Here is a 17,068-nt window from a genome sequence, read left to right as displayed (position 1 = left end):
AGGCTTCATGGTGTAACTGTTTGTATAGTGACTATAGTGACTATAGTCTAGTGACCCTTCCAGGCTTCATTGTGTAACTGTTTGTATAGTGACTCAGGCTTAGTGACTATAGTCTAGTGACCCTTCCAGGCTTCATTGTGTAACTGTTTGTATAGTGACTATAGTGACTATAGTCTAGTGACCCTTCCAGGCTTCATGGTGTAACTGTTTGTATAGTGACTATAGTGACTATAGTCTAGTGACCCTTCCAGGCTTCATGGTGTAACTGTTTTAGTGACTATAGTGACTATAGTCTAGTGACCCTTCCAGGCTTCATTGTGTAACTGTTTGTATAGTGACTATAGTGACTATAGTCTAGTGACCCTTCCAGGCTTCATGTGTAACTGTGTAACTGTTTCCAGGCTTCATAGTGACTATAGTGACTATAGTCTAGTGACCCTTCCAGGCTTCATGGTGTAACTGTTTGTATAGTGACTATAGTGACTATAGTCTAGTGACCCTTCAGGCTTCAGGCTTCATTGTGTAACTGACCCTTCCAGGCTTCATAACTGTTTTAACTGTCTAGTGACCCTTCCAGGCTTCATTGTGTAACTGTTATTATAGTGACTATAGTGACTAGTGACCCTTCCAGGCTTCATGGTGTAACTGTTTGTATAGTGACTATAGTGACTATAGTCTAGTGACCCTTCCAGGCTTCATGGTGTAACTGTTTGTATAGTGACTTTGTATAGTGACCCTTCCAGGCTTCAGTGTAACTGTTTGTATAGTGACTATAGTGACCCTAGTGACCCTTCCAGGCTTCATTGTGTAACTGTTTGTATAGTGACTATAGTGACTATAGTCTAGTGACCCTTCCAGGCTTCATTGTGTAACTGTTTGTATAGTGACTATAGTGACTATAGTCTAGTGACCCTTCCAGGCTTCATTGTGTAACTGTTTGTATAGTGACTATAGTGACTATAGTCTAGTGACCCTTCCAGGCTTCATGGTGTAACTGTTTGTATAGTGACTATAGTGACTATAGTCTAGTGACCCTTCCAGGCTTCAGTGTAACTGTTTGTATAGTGACTATAGTGACTATAGTAGTGACCCTTCCAGGCTTCATTGTGTAACTGTTTGTATAGTGACTATAGTGACTATAGTCTAGTGACCCTTCCAGGCTTCATTGTGTAACTGTTTGTATAGTGACTATAGTGACTATAGTCTAGTGACCCTTCCAGGCTTCATGGTGTAACTGTTTGTATAGTGACTATAGTGACTATAGTCCAGGCTTCAGTGACTGTTTGTATAGTGACTTCCAGGCTTCATTGTGTAACTGTTTGTATAGTGACTATAGTGACTATAGTCTAGTGACCCTTCCAGGCTTCATTGTGTAACTGTTTGTATAGTGACTATAGTGACTATAGTCTAGTGACCCTTCCAGGCTTCATGGTGTAACTGTTTGTATAGTGACTATAGTGACTATAGTCTAGTGACCCTTCCAGGCTTCATGTGTGTAACTGTTTGTATAGTGACTATAGTGACTATAGTCTAGTGACCCTTCCAGGCTTCATTGTGTAACTGTTTGTATAGTGACTATAGTGACTATAGTCTAGTGACCCTTCCAGGCTTCAGGCTTCACCCTTCCAGGTGTAACAGGCTTCATTGTGTTTGTATAGTGACTATAGTGACTATAGTCTAGTGACCCTTCCAGGCTTCATGGTGTAACTGTATTGACTATAGTGACTATAGTCTAGTGACCCTTCCAGGCTTCATTGTGTAACTGTTTGTATAGTGACTATAGTGACTATCTAGTGACCCTTCCAGGCTTCATTGTGTAACTGTTTGTATAGTGACTATAGTCTATAGTCTAGTGACCCTTCCAGGCTTCATGGTGTAACTGTTTGTATAGTGACTATAGTGACTATAGTCTAGTGACCCTTCCAGGCTTCATGGTGAGGGCAGTCCATAATAACACTCTGTGATGAAGAGATGGATGGTGTTGAGAAGTGACCCCTGAAACATTCACAGGAGCACAAACATGGCAACTGAAACAGGACTGTAAAATCCTTCCAATACTTCCAAAATGTACCCTTTCAACCTCTTTTACTAAATATTCACACATCTGACCTGACTGTATTGACGGAAGCTATGTGGTGGAACGTCTTCTACCCATCCAGTAAGGTCAGTGATTACTTTGCGGAAGGGAGGGTGGAAGGGGAATGGTTGAAGTATTGGGTCATGGCCCATGTCATATCTCAGAGCCAGAGGTGAGAGGGGGGTTTAAGGCAGGTGAGGTGTGTTTCTATTCCTTCTGGCTCTACATACACAGTAGAGGACTGTTCGTTCACACACCACAAACATGGTAGGACATGGAACAAATCAGGACCCATAGACCTTTTCTCATATTTACTAAAGCAGATATTGTCTTATGATTTCCATTTCAATAGAAAAATCTTTGCGTTGTTCACGTGGGGACTGTCGACTTAGCTATTGGGCTTCAGTTCAGTTTACCATGCAGAAAGGAATGCGTCTGAATCTCTCTTCATTCTCAATACAGTAAACTGCAAAGGCTTGTTTGGCAAATCTATAGGAAATACTGGTCAGAATAAATACACTGTCTGTTCCTCCTACAGGTCAAAACAGGAGTGTGTCACACCCACTTAATATAAGCAGGATGCAGATCTGACAGACACACGCACGCACGCACACACACACACACACACACACACACACACACACACACAGTGTAGTCAGCAGGAAACGTGTCACAATAATAATAAATGTATGTCATCATCCCCAGGATGCAACATGCTGGATGTTGCAGATAGAAATGGCACAAATAGAGTTGACATGATTCCTCACTCTACATTTCAGAGAGGCATGTCTGTTCTACATCATATTTTTTTATCTGGGTGTTCGGCAATGTGGCCCATGAGTTACCTGAAGTTCTCCCTCAACAGGTAGCCCCTCGTCCAGACAGTGACCGAGGGTTGAGAGGGACATTTTAGTCCCAGAGTTTGGTTTGGGAATCCTGCACTCATTCCTGAAACTGGTTGAGTGAGCACTGTAGAGGTTTGGGCAGTCATTCATTAAATGACTGACTCCACTTGATAAGGTGTAGTATGATATACTACAGTACCCATAATGCTCTGTGTCCCGTCTCATTATCAATACATGAGGGTCTGAAATCTGAATATTTTTTTCTCCATTGTTGTGGTTTTCTCCCTGGACCTTAAGAACAGTTTGTCCGGTAAATTCACTTTACCGACGTGTAGTCTGTTAGACCAGTCTATTCCAACTGTGTTGTCATATCAACATGTTACACCACTCAGTTCCAACTGAATCGGCATGACAATGCGCTACACCAGTTCATCCAGTAGTGTGCCCAGGCTGTGGTGATGTTCAGGTGGTCCAGCGATGGGCTTGTTACACATGGGACACACACAGCGCACCTCCAGCCACTTCACCAGGCAACTGCAGGGGAAAACAACAATTCAGTGACACATATATGTACACACACAGACACACACACACACACATATGCACGTACAGATACACACGCACACACAGACACACACATCTGACACATGAATTCCATCTGCTTGGTGTGAGGTGAGGTGACACTTGCCTCCGGTGAAAGGCATGTTGGCATGGCAACACTCCTAGCTCATCTTTCACTCTGAAGTCCTCCAAGCACACTGCACATGTCTGCTGTGATGGAGAGAAGTAGAGGGAGAGCAATGGAGAGAGAAAGAGAGAGAAACCAGGGGGGAGAGCGCGAGAGAGAGAAACCAGGGGAGAGAGAAAAGAGAGAGAAACCAGGGGAGAGAGAGCGAGAGAGAGAAACCAGGGGAGAGAGAGCGAGAGAGAGAAACCAGGGGAGAGAGAGCGAGAGAGAGAAACCAGGGGAGAGAGAGCGAGAGAGAGAAACCAGGGGAGAGAGAGCGAGAGAGAGACCCCAGGGGAGAGAGAGAAAGAGAGAGAGAAACCAGGGGAGAGAGAGAAAGAGAGAGAAACCAGGGGAGAGAGAGAAACCAGGGGAGAGAGAACGAGAGAGAGAAACCAGGGGAGAGAGAGAAAGAGAGAGAAACCAGGGGAGAGAGAGCGAGAGAGAAACCAGGGGAAAGATAGCAAGAGAGAAACCAGGGGAAAGATAGCAAGAGAGAAACCAGGGAAAGATAGCAAGAGAGAAACCAGGGGGGGAAAGATAGCGAGAGAGAGAAACCAGGGGGGAGAGAGAGAAGGGGAGAGAGAGAAACCAGGGGAGAGAGAGCGAGAGAGAGAAACCAGGGGAGAGAGAGAAAGAGAGAAACCAGGGAGAGAGAGCGAGAAAGAGAGAAACCAGGGGAGAGAGAGCGAGAGAGAGAAACCAGGGGAGAGAGAGCGAGAGAGAGAAACCAGGGGAGAGAGAGAAGAGAGAGAAACCAGGAGAGAGAGAGAGAGAGAGAAACCAGGGGAGAGAGAGAAAGAGAGAGAAACCAGGGGAGAGAGAGAAAGAGAGAGAAACCAGGAGAGAGAGAGAAAGAGAGAGAAACCAGGGGAGAGAGAGAAAGAGAGAGAAACCAGGAGAGAGAGAGAGAGAGAGAAACCAGGGGAGAGAGAAGAGAGAGAAACCAGGGGAGAGAGAGAAAGAGAGAGAAACCAGGGGAGAGAGAGAAAGAGAGAGAAACCAGGGGAGAGAGAGAAAGAGAGAGAAACCAGGGGAGAGAGAGTGAGAGAGAGAAACCAGGGGAGAGAGAGAAAGAGAGAAACCAGGGGAGAGAGAGAAAGAGAGAAACCAGGGGAGAGAGAGAAGGTGGTTGGAGAGTGTAAAAACAGTGCACTAAACAGAAGCATAATGGAGAGAAGAATAACAAACTTACCCCGTGCAGATTCAGTTTCCTTGTATCCCCTTTGAATACCACCTGTGAAAAAGCATCAGTGATTACCGCCAGAGTTGTGAGACAAACATGGAATGAAACAGGTTTTCCATTCACAAGATGGAGGAGTGTTTAAAAGATCATTGGAATGGTTTTGCTCTCAACACTGGGGGGCCGGAGACTTTGTGAGGATTGTTGTGGGACGGTCTTCATTGCAGTTACAATATATTTCTGTAATGTATTCCTGAACAACTCTCCAGGCATTGTGCTTCTGATTATATGGACAGCAACGACTGCAAAAAAAGGTGACCTGGAAGACACCCTGAGTTTGTATGCAAAACGTGTCATGAAGTAATTGTGTTATACGTGCAGTGTGTTTGAACATGACTGACTTATAGAAGACAGGCTTCAGGAACGTGAGTGTTTTTGTGGTGTTGTGACGTGACTTACAGCTTTGTATCCAAACCTCTCTCGCCGAGCCTGGTGCCTTAGTTTACTGGGAGGAGAAAGAGAGGAGAGACTTTTAGTACAACTGAGTAAGAAGACAGGCAGACAGAGGGACAGACAGTGGTTTCTTCAATGCACCTGTCTGTAATCACCCTAGAGGTACATAAGCTGAAACGATTGGCACTAGTCAAAGTTGTATTTTTACTTTGAAAGTGCACTAATCGACAAATAATAATTCTGTGTAAAAATGACCATAATCGGTAGCCCGTTTTCACCAAACAGATGTAATAAAGGGACTCGTGCCCGCTGTGCCCGCTGTGCCCACTCAGTTTCAATGGGCATAATGCCTCTGCTTTCCTCTCCTCTCGGCCACTTTGAAAGGACCACATTGTGGAGCAAAGATGGTCATAACCCAGACACAGTGCTGTGTTGTTCACACTGAACACAATCTCACTTCATTAAGGCTCAATAACCCTTCAGACCCAGAGCAGTCTCCAGTTACCACTGTGGTAAATCCTCTTTGTCACAACACGGATGAAAACAATAGACATTCATTGTCTTAACATGTGCATGTGTGTGTTTTGTTTGTGTGAGTGTGTGTGTGTGTGTGAATGTGCATTTGTCTACTGTGTGTGTTTGTATAAGTGTGTGTAGGGCCCTATTAAATCACTTTCATTTTTTGCCTGATTCCGTTTAGTTTCCCCCCAAATTCTGTTTTCTCCATTTAGTTATTTCAGGTTTCCATTTTCCAGTTTTTCTTTGGTTTTTGCTCTTAAATTCACACTTTTTAAAACAATCCAATTTAGTTTTTTTGTGAGTCCACAACAATGCTTAAACCACAGCAGGAGACCACTTTTTGAGGTCTGGGATATAAATAGAGAAATTTAGATTTTTGTGTGTAGTTGCCCTTTAATTGCAGCATGCAACTAGCAAGAGGCTGTTGTCTAGTGTGGTTTTTTTGTTGTGATGGTAGAGTTTGCAAAATAAATACCCACTGAATTGATGCAAATAATAATGTTATAATTATGCCAGGTAAGCATAGGTTACTTTGTAGTTAACATTTGATTGAGAAGGTTTTGGGGAAAGGCACATTTCTATCTACCAGAAGACTTTTCATTAGCATCATTGCTAAAGGCTACACAATGTGGTAGACACGCACACCACACATTCACAGACCAGAGCAATTCTCATTGACTCTTCAGAAAGTTGCAGGAAATACAAATCACTATTTATAGTCTTATGATAAACTTGGGCAAATTAATTCATTTTCAATACATTTAGTTGAAGCCTTACTAAGTTGAATACATTTTTGAATATTGTTGAATTACATTTTAATGTCAGGATTCCGTGATCCCGGCCGCGTTCTCTGCATCGCGGATTTTATAGGGCCCTATGTGTGGGAGGTTCAGGATAGGAGGAGGACCCTACGTTTACTTCCAACCGCGGGGCTGCTGCCTGAGGCCTTAAATAGACTCGGGGACAAACCAGGCTGATAATCATCTGTAGCTGATTGTTTGAGTTGGGAAATACTTAAGGACAGAGGAAACAGAGGGACGGGGCGAGGAGTCCCCCATGACAACAATAGCCTGGACCTGATTCTAAAGAGCTTTTTAGAGAAGCCTTAGTCACAGTAACTGTAATAACAGTCACACATACACACTCATGCAAACACATTTTGGACATTTCAAGATCCATGGGGATCTACACTGAACAAAAATATAAACGCAACATGTAAACAATTTCTAAGATTTTACTGAGTTACATTTCATATAAGGAAATTTATGGATTTCTCATGATTGGGAATACAGATTTTGTTGGTCACAGATACATTTTTAAAAAAAGGTAGTGGCATGGATCAGAAAACCAGTCAGTATTTGGTGTGACCACCATTTGACTCATGCAGCGCGACACATCTCCTTCACATAGAGTTGATCAGGCTGTTGATTGTGGAATCTTTCTCCTCTTCAATGGCTGAGTTGTTGCATATTGGCTGGAACTGGAACACTGTCGTACAGGTCGATCCAGAGCATCCCAAACATGCTCAATGGGTGACATGTCTGGTGAGTATGCAGGCCATGGAAGAACTGGGACATTTTCAGCTTCCAGAAATTGTGTAGAGATCCTTGCGACATGGAGCCATGTATTATCATGCTGAAACATGAGGGGATGGCGGTGGATGAATGGCACGACAACGGGCCTCAGGGTCTCATCACGGTATCTCTATGCATTCAAATTGTCATCAATAAAATGCAATTGTGCTCGTTGTCCGTAGCTTATGTCTGCCCATACCATAACCCCACCACCACCATGGGGCACTCTGTTCACAACGTTGACATCAGCAAACCGGTCGCCCACACGACACCATACACACTGTCTGCCTGGTACAGTTGAAACCGTGATTCATCCGTGAAGAGCACACTTCTCCAGTGTGACAATGGTCATCAAAGGTGATCATTTCCCCACTGAAGTCGGTTACAAACTGCAGTCAGGTCAAGACCCTAGTGAGGATGACGAGCATGCAAATGAGCTTCCCTAAGATGGTTTCTGACAGTTTGTGCAGAACTTATTTGATTGTGCAAACCTACAGTTTCATCAGCTGTCCGGGTGGCTGGTCTCAGACGATCCTGCAGTGAAGAAGCCTGATGTGGTCTGATGTTGTGAGGCCGATTAGACGTACTGCCAAATTCTCTAAAACAACGTTGGAAGTGGCTTATGGTAGAGAACTGAACAACCAATTATCTGGCAACAGCTCCGGTGAACATTCCTGCAGTCAGCATGCCAAATCCCTCAAAACTTGAGACATCTGTGGCATTGTGATGTGTGACAAAACTGCACATTTTAGAGTGGTCTATTATTGTCCCCCAGCGCAAGGTGCACCTGTGTAATGCTCATGCCGTTTAATCAGTTTCTTGATATGCCACACCTGTCAGGTGGATGGATTTGATAACAAAACGATACCACGGTAAAATAAAGTAGGCACATCAGCCAACGTCACAGAATGGCACTTTTTCCAGAATGAGAAACTCTATTCAATCACTGGGCATCTTTTGAGTTCAATTTCATTACGTTTCAAATGTTTTACGTCAGTATTTTTTGATCGTCAGTATTTATGCTTCAATGCATACGGCATACTTTAATTAACCAATTATTCAATCATGTTATCAATTTGAATTTGTCTTCACCAATCAAACGACATAACAACATAATGATTATAGTGTATTTGAATGGTAAATCTCTTATTGATAAACTGGTCAAATCAAGATGTACCCTATTGGCCTATTCCACCTCAAAACGCACCCACCGTCTCATATTGTTCTCAAATCATTTCTGTAGTTAGAAACTGATAAGATTATCATTCCTGAAACATTCTTTTGTTTAAATAGAATTTGATTAAATTATGCTAATTGTTTGCACCCCAATTTGGACATTTTAATTTATAAGATTTATTTATCAAAAGTGTTGGAAAAACTTGTCAATAATGAACTGACTGGCTTTCTTGATGTCTATAGTATTCTCTCGGGTATGCAAACCGGTTTCCGCTCAGGATAAGGATGGGTCACTGCAACCTTAAAGGTCCTCAATGATGTCACCATTGCCCTTGATTCTAAGCAATATTGTGCTGCTATTTTTATTGACTTGGCCAAAGCTTTTGATACGGTAGACCATTCCATTCTTGTGGGCCGGGCTAAGGAGTATTGGTGTCTCTGAGGGGTCTTCGTGCTGGTTTGCTAATTACCTCTCTCAAAGAATGCAGTCAGAAAATCAGCTGTCTCAGCCACTGCCTATCAGCAAGGGAGTACCCCAAGGCTCGAACCTAGGCCCCACGCCCTTCTCAATTTACATCAACAACATAGCTCAGGCAGTAGGAAGCTCTCTCATCCATTTATATGCAGATGATACAGTCTTCTACTCAACTGGCCCCTCCTTGGATTTTGTGGTAAATGCTCTACAACAAAGCTTTCTTAATGTCCAACAAGCTTTCTCTAATCTTAACCTTGTTCTGAAAACCTCCAAAACAAAGGTCATGTGGTTTGGTAAAAGAACTTGAGGTTCTTGACGGTGCACTGTCGTTCTCTCAGCACATATCAAAAGCTGCAGGCTAAAGTTAAATCTAGACTTGGTTTCCTCTATCGTAATCACTCCTCTTTCACCCCATCTGCCAAACTAACCCTGATTCAGATGACCATCCTGCCCATGTTAGATTACGGAGACATCATTTATAGATCGGCAGGTAAGGGTGCTCTCGAGCGGCTAGATGTTCTTTACCGTTCTTTACCATTTGGCTACCAATGCTCCTTATAGGACACATCCCTGCACTCTATACTCCTCTGTAAACTGGTCATCTCTGCATACCTGTTGCAAGACCCACTGGTTGATGCTTATTTATAAAACCTTCTTAGGCCTCCCTTCCCCTATCTGAGATATCTACTGCAGCCCACATCCTCCTTCTGCCAGTCACATAAAGGTACCCAAAGCACACACATCCCTGGGTCGCTCCTCTTTTCAGTTCCCTGCAGCTAGCGACTAGAACGAGCTGCTACAAACACTCAAACCCAACAGTTTTATCTCAATCTCTTCATTCAAAGACTCAATCATGGACACTCTTACTGACAGTTGTGGCTGCTTTGTTGTCTCTACCTTCTTGCCCTTTGTGCTGCTGTCTGTGCCCAATAATGTTTGTACCATGTTTTGTGCTGCTACCATGTTGTGTTGCTACCATGTTGTTGTTATGTTGTGTTGCTACCATGCTGTGTTGTCATGTGTTTCTGCCTTGAAATGTTGTTGTCTTTATGTAGCGTTGTGTTGTGTCTCTTGTTGACAGAGTGATGTGTGTTTTGTCCTATATTTCTACATTGTACAGTCGTAGCCAAAAGTTTTTAGAATGACACAAATATTAATTTTCACAAAGTCTGCTGACTCAGTTTGTATGATGGCAATTTGCATATACTCCAGAATGTTATGAAGAGTGATCAGATGAATTGCGATTAATTGCAAAGTCCCTCTTTGCCATGCAAATGAACTGAATCCCCCACAAAATATTCCACTGCATTTCAGCCGTGCCACAAAAGGACCAGCTGACATCATGTCAGTGATTGTCTCGTTAACACAGGTGTGAGTATTGACGAGGACAAGGCTGGAGATCACTTTGTCATGCTGATTGAGTTTGAATAACAGACTGGAAGCTTCAAAAGGAGGGTGGTGCTTGGAATCATTGTTCTTCCTCTGTCAACGATGGTTTCCTGCAAGGAAACACATGCCGTCATCATTGCTTTGCACAAAAAGGCCTTCACAGGAAAGGATATTGCTGCCAGTATGATTGCACCTAAATCAACCATTTATCAGATCATCAAGAACTTCAAGGAGAGTGGTTCAATTGTTGTGAAGAAGGCTTTAGGGCGCTCAAGAAAGTCCAGAAAGCACCAGGACCGGGGCACCACCAGTACAGAGCTTGCTCAGGAATGGCAGCAGGCAGGTGTGAGTGCATCAGCACGCACAGTGAGGTGAAGACTTTTGGAGGATGTTCTGGTGTCATTGAATGGCAGCAAAGAAGCCACTTCTCTCCAGGAAAAACATCAGGGACAGACTGATATTCTGCAAAAGGTACAGGGATTGGACTGCTGAGGACTGGGGTCAAATCATTTTCTCTGATGAATCCCCTTTCCGATTGTTTGGGGCATCTGGAAAAAGCTTGTCCGGAGAAGACAATGTGAATGCTACCATCAGTCCTGTGTCATGCCAACAGTAAAGCATCCTGAGACCATTCATGTGTGGGGTTGCTTCTCAGCCAAGGGAGTGGGCTCACTCACAATTTTGCCTAAGAACACAGCCATGAATAAAGAATGGTACCAACACATCCTCCGAGAGCAACTTCTCCCAACCATCCAGGAACAGTTTGGTGACGAACAAATGCCTTTTCCAGCATGACGGAGCACCTTGCCATAAGGCAAAAGTGATAATCCCATTGAGAACTTGTGGTCAATCCTCAAGATTGACCACGAAAAATCCACATATTCTGACAAACTCCAAGCATTGATGATGCAAGAATGGGCTGCCATCAGTCAGGATGTGGCCCAGAAGTTAACTGACAGCATGCCAGGGCGGATTGCAGAGGTCTTGAAAAAGAAGGGTCAACACTGCAAATATTGACTCTTTGCATCAACTTAATGTAATTGTCAATAAAGGCCTTTAACACTTGTGAAATGCTTGTAATTATACTTAAGTATTCCATAGTAACATCTGACAAAAAATATCTAAAGACACTGAAGCGGCAAACTTTGTGGAAATTAATATTTGTGTCTCAAAACTTTTGGCCACGACTGTATTTATTTTTTAATATTTAATCCCAGGTCCCCGTCCCCGCAGGAGGCCTTTTGCCTTTTGCTAGGCCATCATTGTAAATAAGAATGTGTTACAAATAAAAATATAGTACCTAACATTCGATTTGGACCATCATTCCTCCTAACAACGAGTAAGACATGAGGAAGCCAATAAAAGTATCAAAAGCCACCCACACCCCATGCCTATCTCACACCAACAACCAGTATACAGTATCAGTTCTCTATATCTGACAAGTATATGGAGCTGCTGCTTGGAGTATTGCTTCTTCATCCTATGTAACTGTAACGCATTCCATGTGAATCTGGTGTTGTTTTTTTCTCCCAGTTCAGAGAAATTAGCCATTGAAGTCACTTTGAGTTATTGTGCTTATTTTAACTGATTTCATGGTATTGATTTCCATGTGGCATTTATTTCATTTTACTGATCAACAACATTTGCATAGAAGTGGCTTCTTTTAACCAGTAATGACTCATTCTTGAGCCAAGATGCGGCCTGCCAGAGCCCTCAGCCTCAGCTGCGCTGATAGACAGACTTGATCCGTGAGACACATTTGGCACAATTACTGAGAGTAACCACAATTCTAGTACCCAACCGTTTTTCACATTTTAGTATAAAAAAGGAATGGAAGTTTCGGTATACCGTGCAACACTAGCAGACAGACAGACAGATAGATAAATAGTTGGAGGGATATGTTTACCTGATGAAGTAGCAGCAGAAGATGAGGCTGAGGACGAAGACGAAGACTCCGGTCCCGAAGATGACCATGTAGACGTTAAGAGGAAGGTCCTGGAACGCCACGGCAGACATGATCCCTAACTTCTAGCCCCCGACCTGCTGTGACCTCTGATCTTTCCCCTCTGACAGTGAACCAGACACACACACCCTGGAGGGAGACACACACAAACATTCAATGATTTCAGAAAAAGCGTGCACGTTAAGAATGTTGATTACAAAAAAAGAATGCAAGCACGCAAACAAAACGCACAGCACTCACGCCAGAATAACACAACACACGCTAACAGTAAGACACCCAGCCGGTCTCTGTTGTGGGTGAGGGATAAGACAACAGGCACTGACAAAGCAGGAAGTGATGCAGTCTGTGGCGAGACATACTGTAGCTCAGGTGCTGTGAAGCTGGCAAGATATGAAGTTGCCAATAGACACTGATCTAAGGGCAGTTTGTATCTAATGTTAGCTGGGATTGGGGGAGGTGAGCTGATCCAAATCTGTGACTATTGTCTATGTAACAGTATTGCTTCCTTCCCTCTCCTCACCCCAACCTGGGCTCGAACCAGGCACTCTGCACACATCGACAACAACCACCCACGAAGCACCCACGCTATTAGCTCGCACCACTGCTAACTCGCTAGCCATTTCACATCGGTTACAGCTATATGGGCTTACTAATGTCCTAGTCTTCTGATGTAGGACTGTACAGCATGAATACAGAACAGCTGTATTTTCAGGCCCTGGTCCACGTACACACACACATACACACGGTACACACTGCCCTAGGTAAGCCCTTGCCTACAGACTATATTCCTAAACTCTATTGGTCAAGCAGCACATGTTCAGTTTATTGGCTGAGAAAACAGAGATCAAACTGCAGGTGTGTGCGCGCAGTGTGTGTGCTTGTGCGGGCACTCTGAAGCACAGATGTTGGTGTGGATCACTGTTAGAAGAGCCACTGGATATGAGACTGTGATTTCCAAACACTTAATCCACTTTTTTCCCAAGATAATTTGAAGGCAAATGTATAAGTGTGTGTAATATAAAGTATAGAATCAATAAGTTTACTCTTGTCTGTTGTCTCAATTTACCATAAAACAGACTTGGATATCAAGAACTGTTTGCGCACAAAAGAGAAGTTGCGCACACTGCATACTTACAGTGACGTAAAGTCACCAAGGGACAATGACATTCCATTACTGACGATCATATCATTTATTTTCACCGGAGGATATGTTTCGTCAAAATGTCCAATGTGTTAGTAATAGAAACGATGATATAAAGTGATGCAAGTAGACCTGGTGTTATGAGCGAAATTTGCGCATATCGTACAATAAAATAAAAAAAAGTCACATAGTGGTGTCAGCTCATAACTTGTTCTTGCAAAACCATTAAAACAATGCAATATCACACAGTGGTGAAGTTAATCTTTTGAAACGTTAACAGAAACAAATGTGTTATGCGTAAAATTCTTACCGTTATAACGAAGAAGGCTCACAGACTGCCCCTCGATGGTAGAACATGTTGATTCTTCATAAACACCCGTAGTTCGTCGTGAATGGATGCGGCTCACAGCTGGACTATACATTCTTCATTCAGTAGGAATTTCTCTCTCTCTCTCTATGGTCCTTCTTTTCCAATGTCCCAACCAAAACAGACATAAAGATGAAAATGTTGCCATGAGGTATACTGACACTTTTAAAAAAGACAAAAGAAAAAAGTTGTCATAGAGATGGAAAAGGAGTCGACCGTGGCTCGTACCTTACCACATCTGTAGGCAATTTTACTTCTGGATTCTACATCTGTTGTTATTTTCGTAACGCGAGAAGTCCTGCCTTGGTATTGTCTTACACAACATTAACGTTACAGCTAATTCCGCGAGGGAAGCCTATTCATTTAAGGATCCGCCCCTTTCTTTTTAAATTTTCGCCTAAAATGACGTACCCAAATTTAGCTGCCTGTCGCTCATGACCTGAAGCAATTATACATTAGATCTGGTAGAAGATAATACAAAGAAAAAAACATGCAGTTTTGAAATGCAAGAGAAAGACCAATATGTGATTTCAGAATCCATGCGCAATGTAGATTTTGGCCACTAGATGGCAGCAGTGCACGGGCAATGTTTTAGACTGATTCAATGAACCATTGCATTTCTGTTAAAAAAATATTGTCTCAAGACTGCCCAAATGTGCCTAATTGGTTCATGAATAACATTTCAAGTTCATAGCAGTGCACTCTCCTCAAATAATAGCATGGTATTCTTTCACTGTAATAGCTACTGTAAATTGGACAGTGCAGTTAGATTAACAAGAATTTAAGATTTCTGCTAATATCAGATATGTCTTTGTCATGGGAAATGTTGTTGTTACTTACAACCTCATGCTAATCGCATTAACCTACGTTAGTTCAACCCACCAACCCTGCAGAGGTATAAAGTGGAAACAATTCATTTTCCTCGCCTTCTCTTATCGAGCCAATTTGAGTTGAAAATAATTGTACCAAAATGAAAAGAAATGTAAATGTATAAACATTATTTAAAGCGAAAGTGTAGTAATGCAAGTTTAAAAAAAAAAGAAGATAAACAAAATATATTGAATGTATGATAATATGAAGAATTCAAACCTATTAAAAATGGGTTTGAAATGATTCAGTTCAAATGATTCAGGTCATGTTTGTATATACACTTTGCCTGTTGCAAATCCACCTTATGAAACAGCAGGGACTGTACAGAGATACACACACAGGTACAAGCACACGCAAACACATACGGGCGCTAGCACAAACACTCTACACATGTACACTGTAATATTGTTGTATAGTGGTTTCATACATTTTGTGTTGTGGATATGTGATGTGGCAGTGTTTGCGGTTTTATATTTTGTTTTGTGTGTAATACAAGTGTCTTAATGTGTTTGGACCCCAGGAAGAAGTTAGCAGCTAATGGGGATCCCTAATAAAAATATATGTAAACTTCTGACCCACTGGAATTGTGATACAGTGAATTCTAAGTGAAATAATCTGTCTGTAAACAATTGTTGGAAAATGTACTTGTGTCATAACCAACTTGCCAGAACTGTAGGTTGTTAACAAGAAATGTGTGGAGTGGTTGAAAAACGAGTTTTAATGACTCCAACCTAAGTGTATGTAAACTTCCGACTTCAACTGTATGTACAGCAAAATAGCTAGTTCTCTGCTTTGCTAGCTCAGCTGAACACAGAATGTTAGCGTACTGTTCTTTGAATGGCTAATGGATCCTTCTTGTCGCAACTTTTTGGCTATAAAGTTGACTTCTTCAATACCCAATGACATGAGACGTTCTAAAACTAGACCGTTCAGATCAAACGAACCGTTGCATCGTTTCTCATCTTATGAACTGGGCTTTATGGCTTTATTCCGTGCCAGTACACTTGTGTGAACTGAAGTAGCTCGCTAGCCAAAATAATCGTACACCACCACCTACTTTTGGGCTCCCGAGTGGGGCAGCGGACTAAGGTACTGTATCTCAGTGCAAGAGGCGTCACTACCGTCCCTAGTTCGGATCCAGGCTATATCACATCCGGCTGTGATTGGGAGTCCCATAGGGTGGCGCACAATTGGCCCAGCATCATCCAGGTTTGGCCGGGGTAGGCCGTCATTGTAAATAAGAATTTCTGCTTAACTGACTTGCCTAGTTAAATAAATGTTAAGAATAAATACCGTACTGGAGTGTGAGGCCAGTCATATTCTACCTACATTACATTCTCTTCATTAGTCCTGTTCCTCTAAGAAAGTGAAATAGATCCCTATACACCACTTCCCCCCACTTCACCACCCAAACCCCAACCCCGTCCAGCCTCTTTAACCCTTTCACACAATCTCTCCCTATCTATATCATAATATGAACAAAATATCAACACATGCTCCACTGTTTCCTCCACTAAACACTCATCACACAAACCTTTTTAATTTCTCCCTATCATCCAACACGTGGCATTCCAACCTGTGTGTCCAAATCTTACTACTAGAATCCCACTCCCTTTGCTAAAGATCGAGCTCTTTTGCTCGGATCAAGGACTTGACTTACCTGCAGCCCAGCAGGACCTGAATATCTACACCCTCTCTCCTCACCGTACTCTTAGCCACCACATCAGCCTTCTCATTAACCACCACACCCACATGGGCGGGAACCCAGCCAAAGCTCACCACCCCTCCCATCCTCTCCAGTCCCATTAACAGCACCATCATCTCCACAAACAAGTCTCCCCCATCCGACCTGCCCGTCTCCACACCACTCAGCACTGTACCGAATCAGAGCAGATCACCACTCTGAGTGGTTTCACCTACTCCGCCCATCTCAAACCTATAATCATGGCCATCAACTCGGCCGCATACACTGACACATAATCTGTGGTCCTTCTGTAGCTCAGTTGGTAGAGCATGGCGCTTGTAACGCCAGGGTAGTGGGTTCAATCCCCGGGACCACCCATACGTAGAATGTATGCACACATGACTGTAAGTCGCTTTGGATAAAAGCGTCTGCTAAATGGCATATATTATTATTATTATTATCCGTTAACTGCTTACGTGCTCCCACATACCGATGATCTATATATCTCTCCACACACATTCCTACACTTCATTTCAATATACTCAACATGTCTCTTTCACGTAAGCCTCTCAACAAACCACATACCTAAATACTTAAACTCAGATATCCTGACCTTATATTTGCA

The 17,068-nt window shown here is 42.8% G+C and overlaps 1 protein-coding gene across 3 annotated transcripts; it reads right to left on the bottom strand.

Annotated features, from left to right (window-relative positions):
• Positions 1 to 1,869: 1,869 nt before the first annotated feature.
• On the bottom strand, positions 1,870 to 14,270 carry LOC118385521 (RING finger protein 122-like). Of its 3 annotated transcripts, none has more exons than XM_035772730.2 (7): positions 14,118 to 14,270; positions 13,833 to 13,984; positions 12,325 to 12,510; positions 5,292 to 5,337; positions 4,845 to 4,886; positions 3,611 to 3,693; positions 1,870 to 3,456 (listed from the first exon to the last, which is right to left on the bottom strand). In XM_035772730.2, the coding sequence occupies exons 3-7, from the start codon at positions 12,432 to 12,434 to the stop codon at positions 3,342 to 3,344; spliced, it is 396 nt and encodes a 131-aa protein (XP_035628623.1). In that variant the 5' UTR covers positions 12,435 to 12,510; positions 13,833 to 13,984; positions 14,118 to 14,270; the 3' UTR covers positions 1,870 to 3,341. The 3 variants fall into 3 exon arrangements, with proteins under 3 accessions (XP_035628623.1, XP_035628622.1, XP_035628624.1); XM_035772729.2 differs by having other exon boundaries at positions 13,833 to 13,987; positions 14,118 to 14,247; XM_035772731.2 differs by having other exon boundaries at positions 14,123 to 14,247.
• Between the last annotated feature and the right edge of the window lie 2,798 nt (positions 14,271 to 17,068).

This window comes from Oncorhynchus keta, chromosome 6 (genome assembly GCF_023373465.1).
Source record: "Oncorhynchus keta strain PuntledgeMale-10-30-2019 chromosome 6, Oket_V2, whole genome shotgun sequence".
In the NCBI taxonomy this organism is placed as follows: Eukaryota; Metazoa; Chordata; class Actinopteri; order Salmoniformes; family Salmonidae; genus Oncorhynchus; species Oncorhynchus keta.
This window is presented reverse-complemented; position numbering and strand designations above follow the sequence as displayed.

Coding starts and splice junctions, on each gene's coding strand:
- LOC118385521 (XM_035772730.2), bottom strand. CDS start 12,434: ATGTCTGCCGTGGCGTTCCAGGACCTTCCTCTTAACGTCTACATGGTC. Junction 5,338..12,324: donor TTCTGCTGCTACTTCATCAG/GTAAACATATCC, acceptor TTCTCCTCCCAG/TAAACTAAGGCACCAGGCTC. Junction 3,457..3,610: donor CAACATGCCTTTCACCGGAG/GCAAGTGTCACC, acceptor TTTCCCCTGCAG/TTGCCTGGTGAAGTGGCTGG.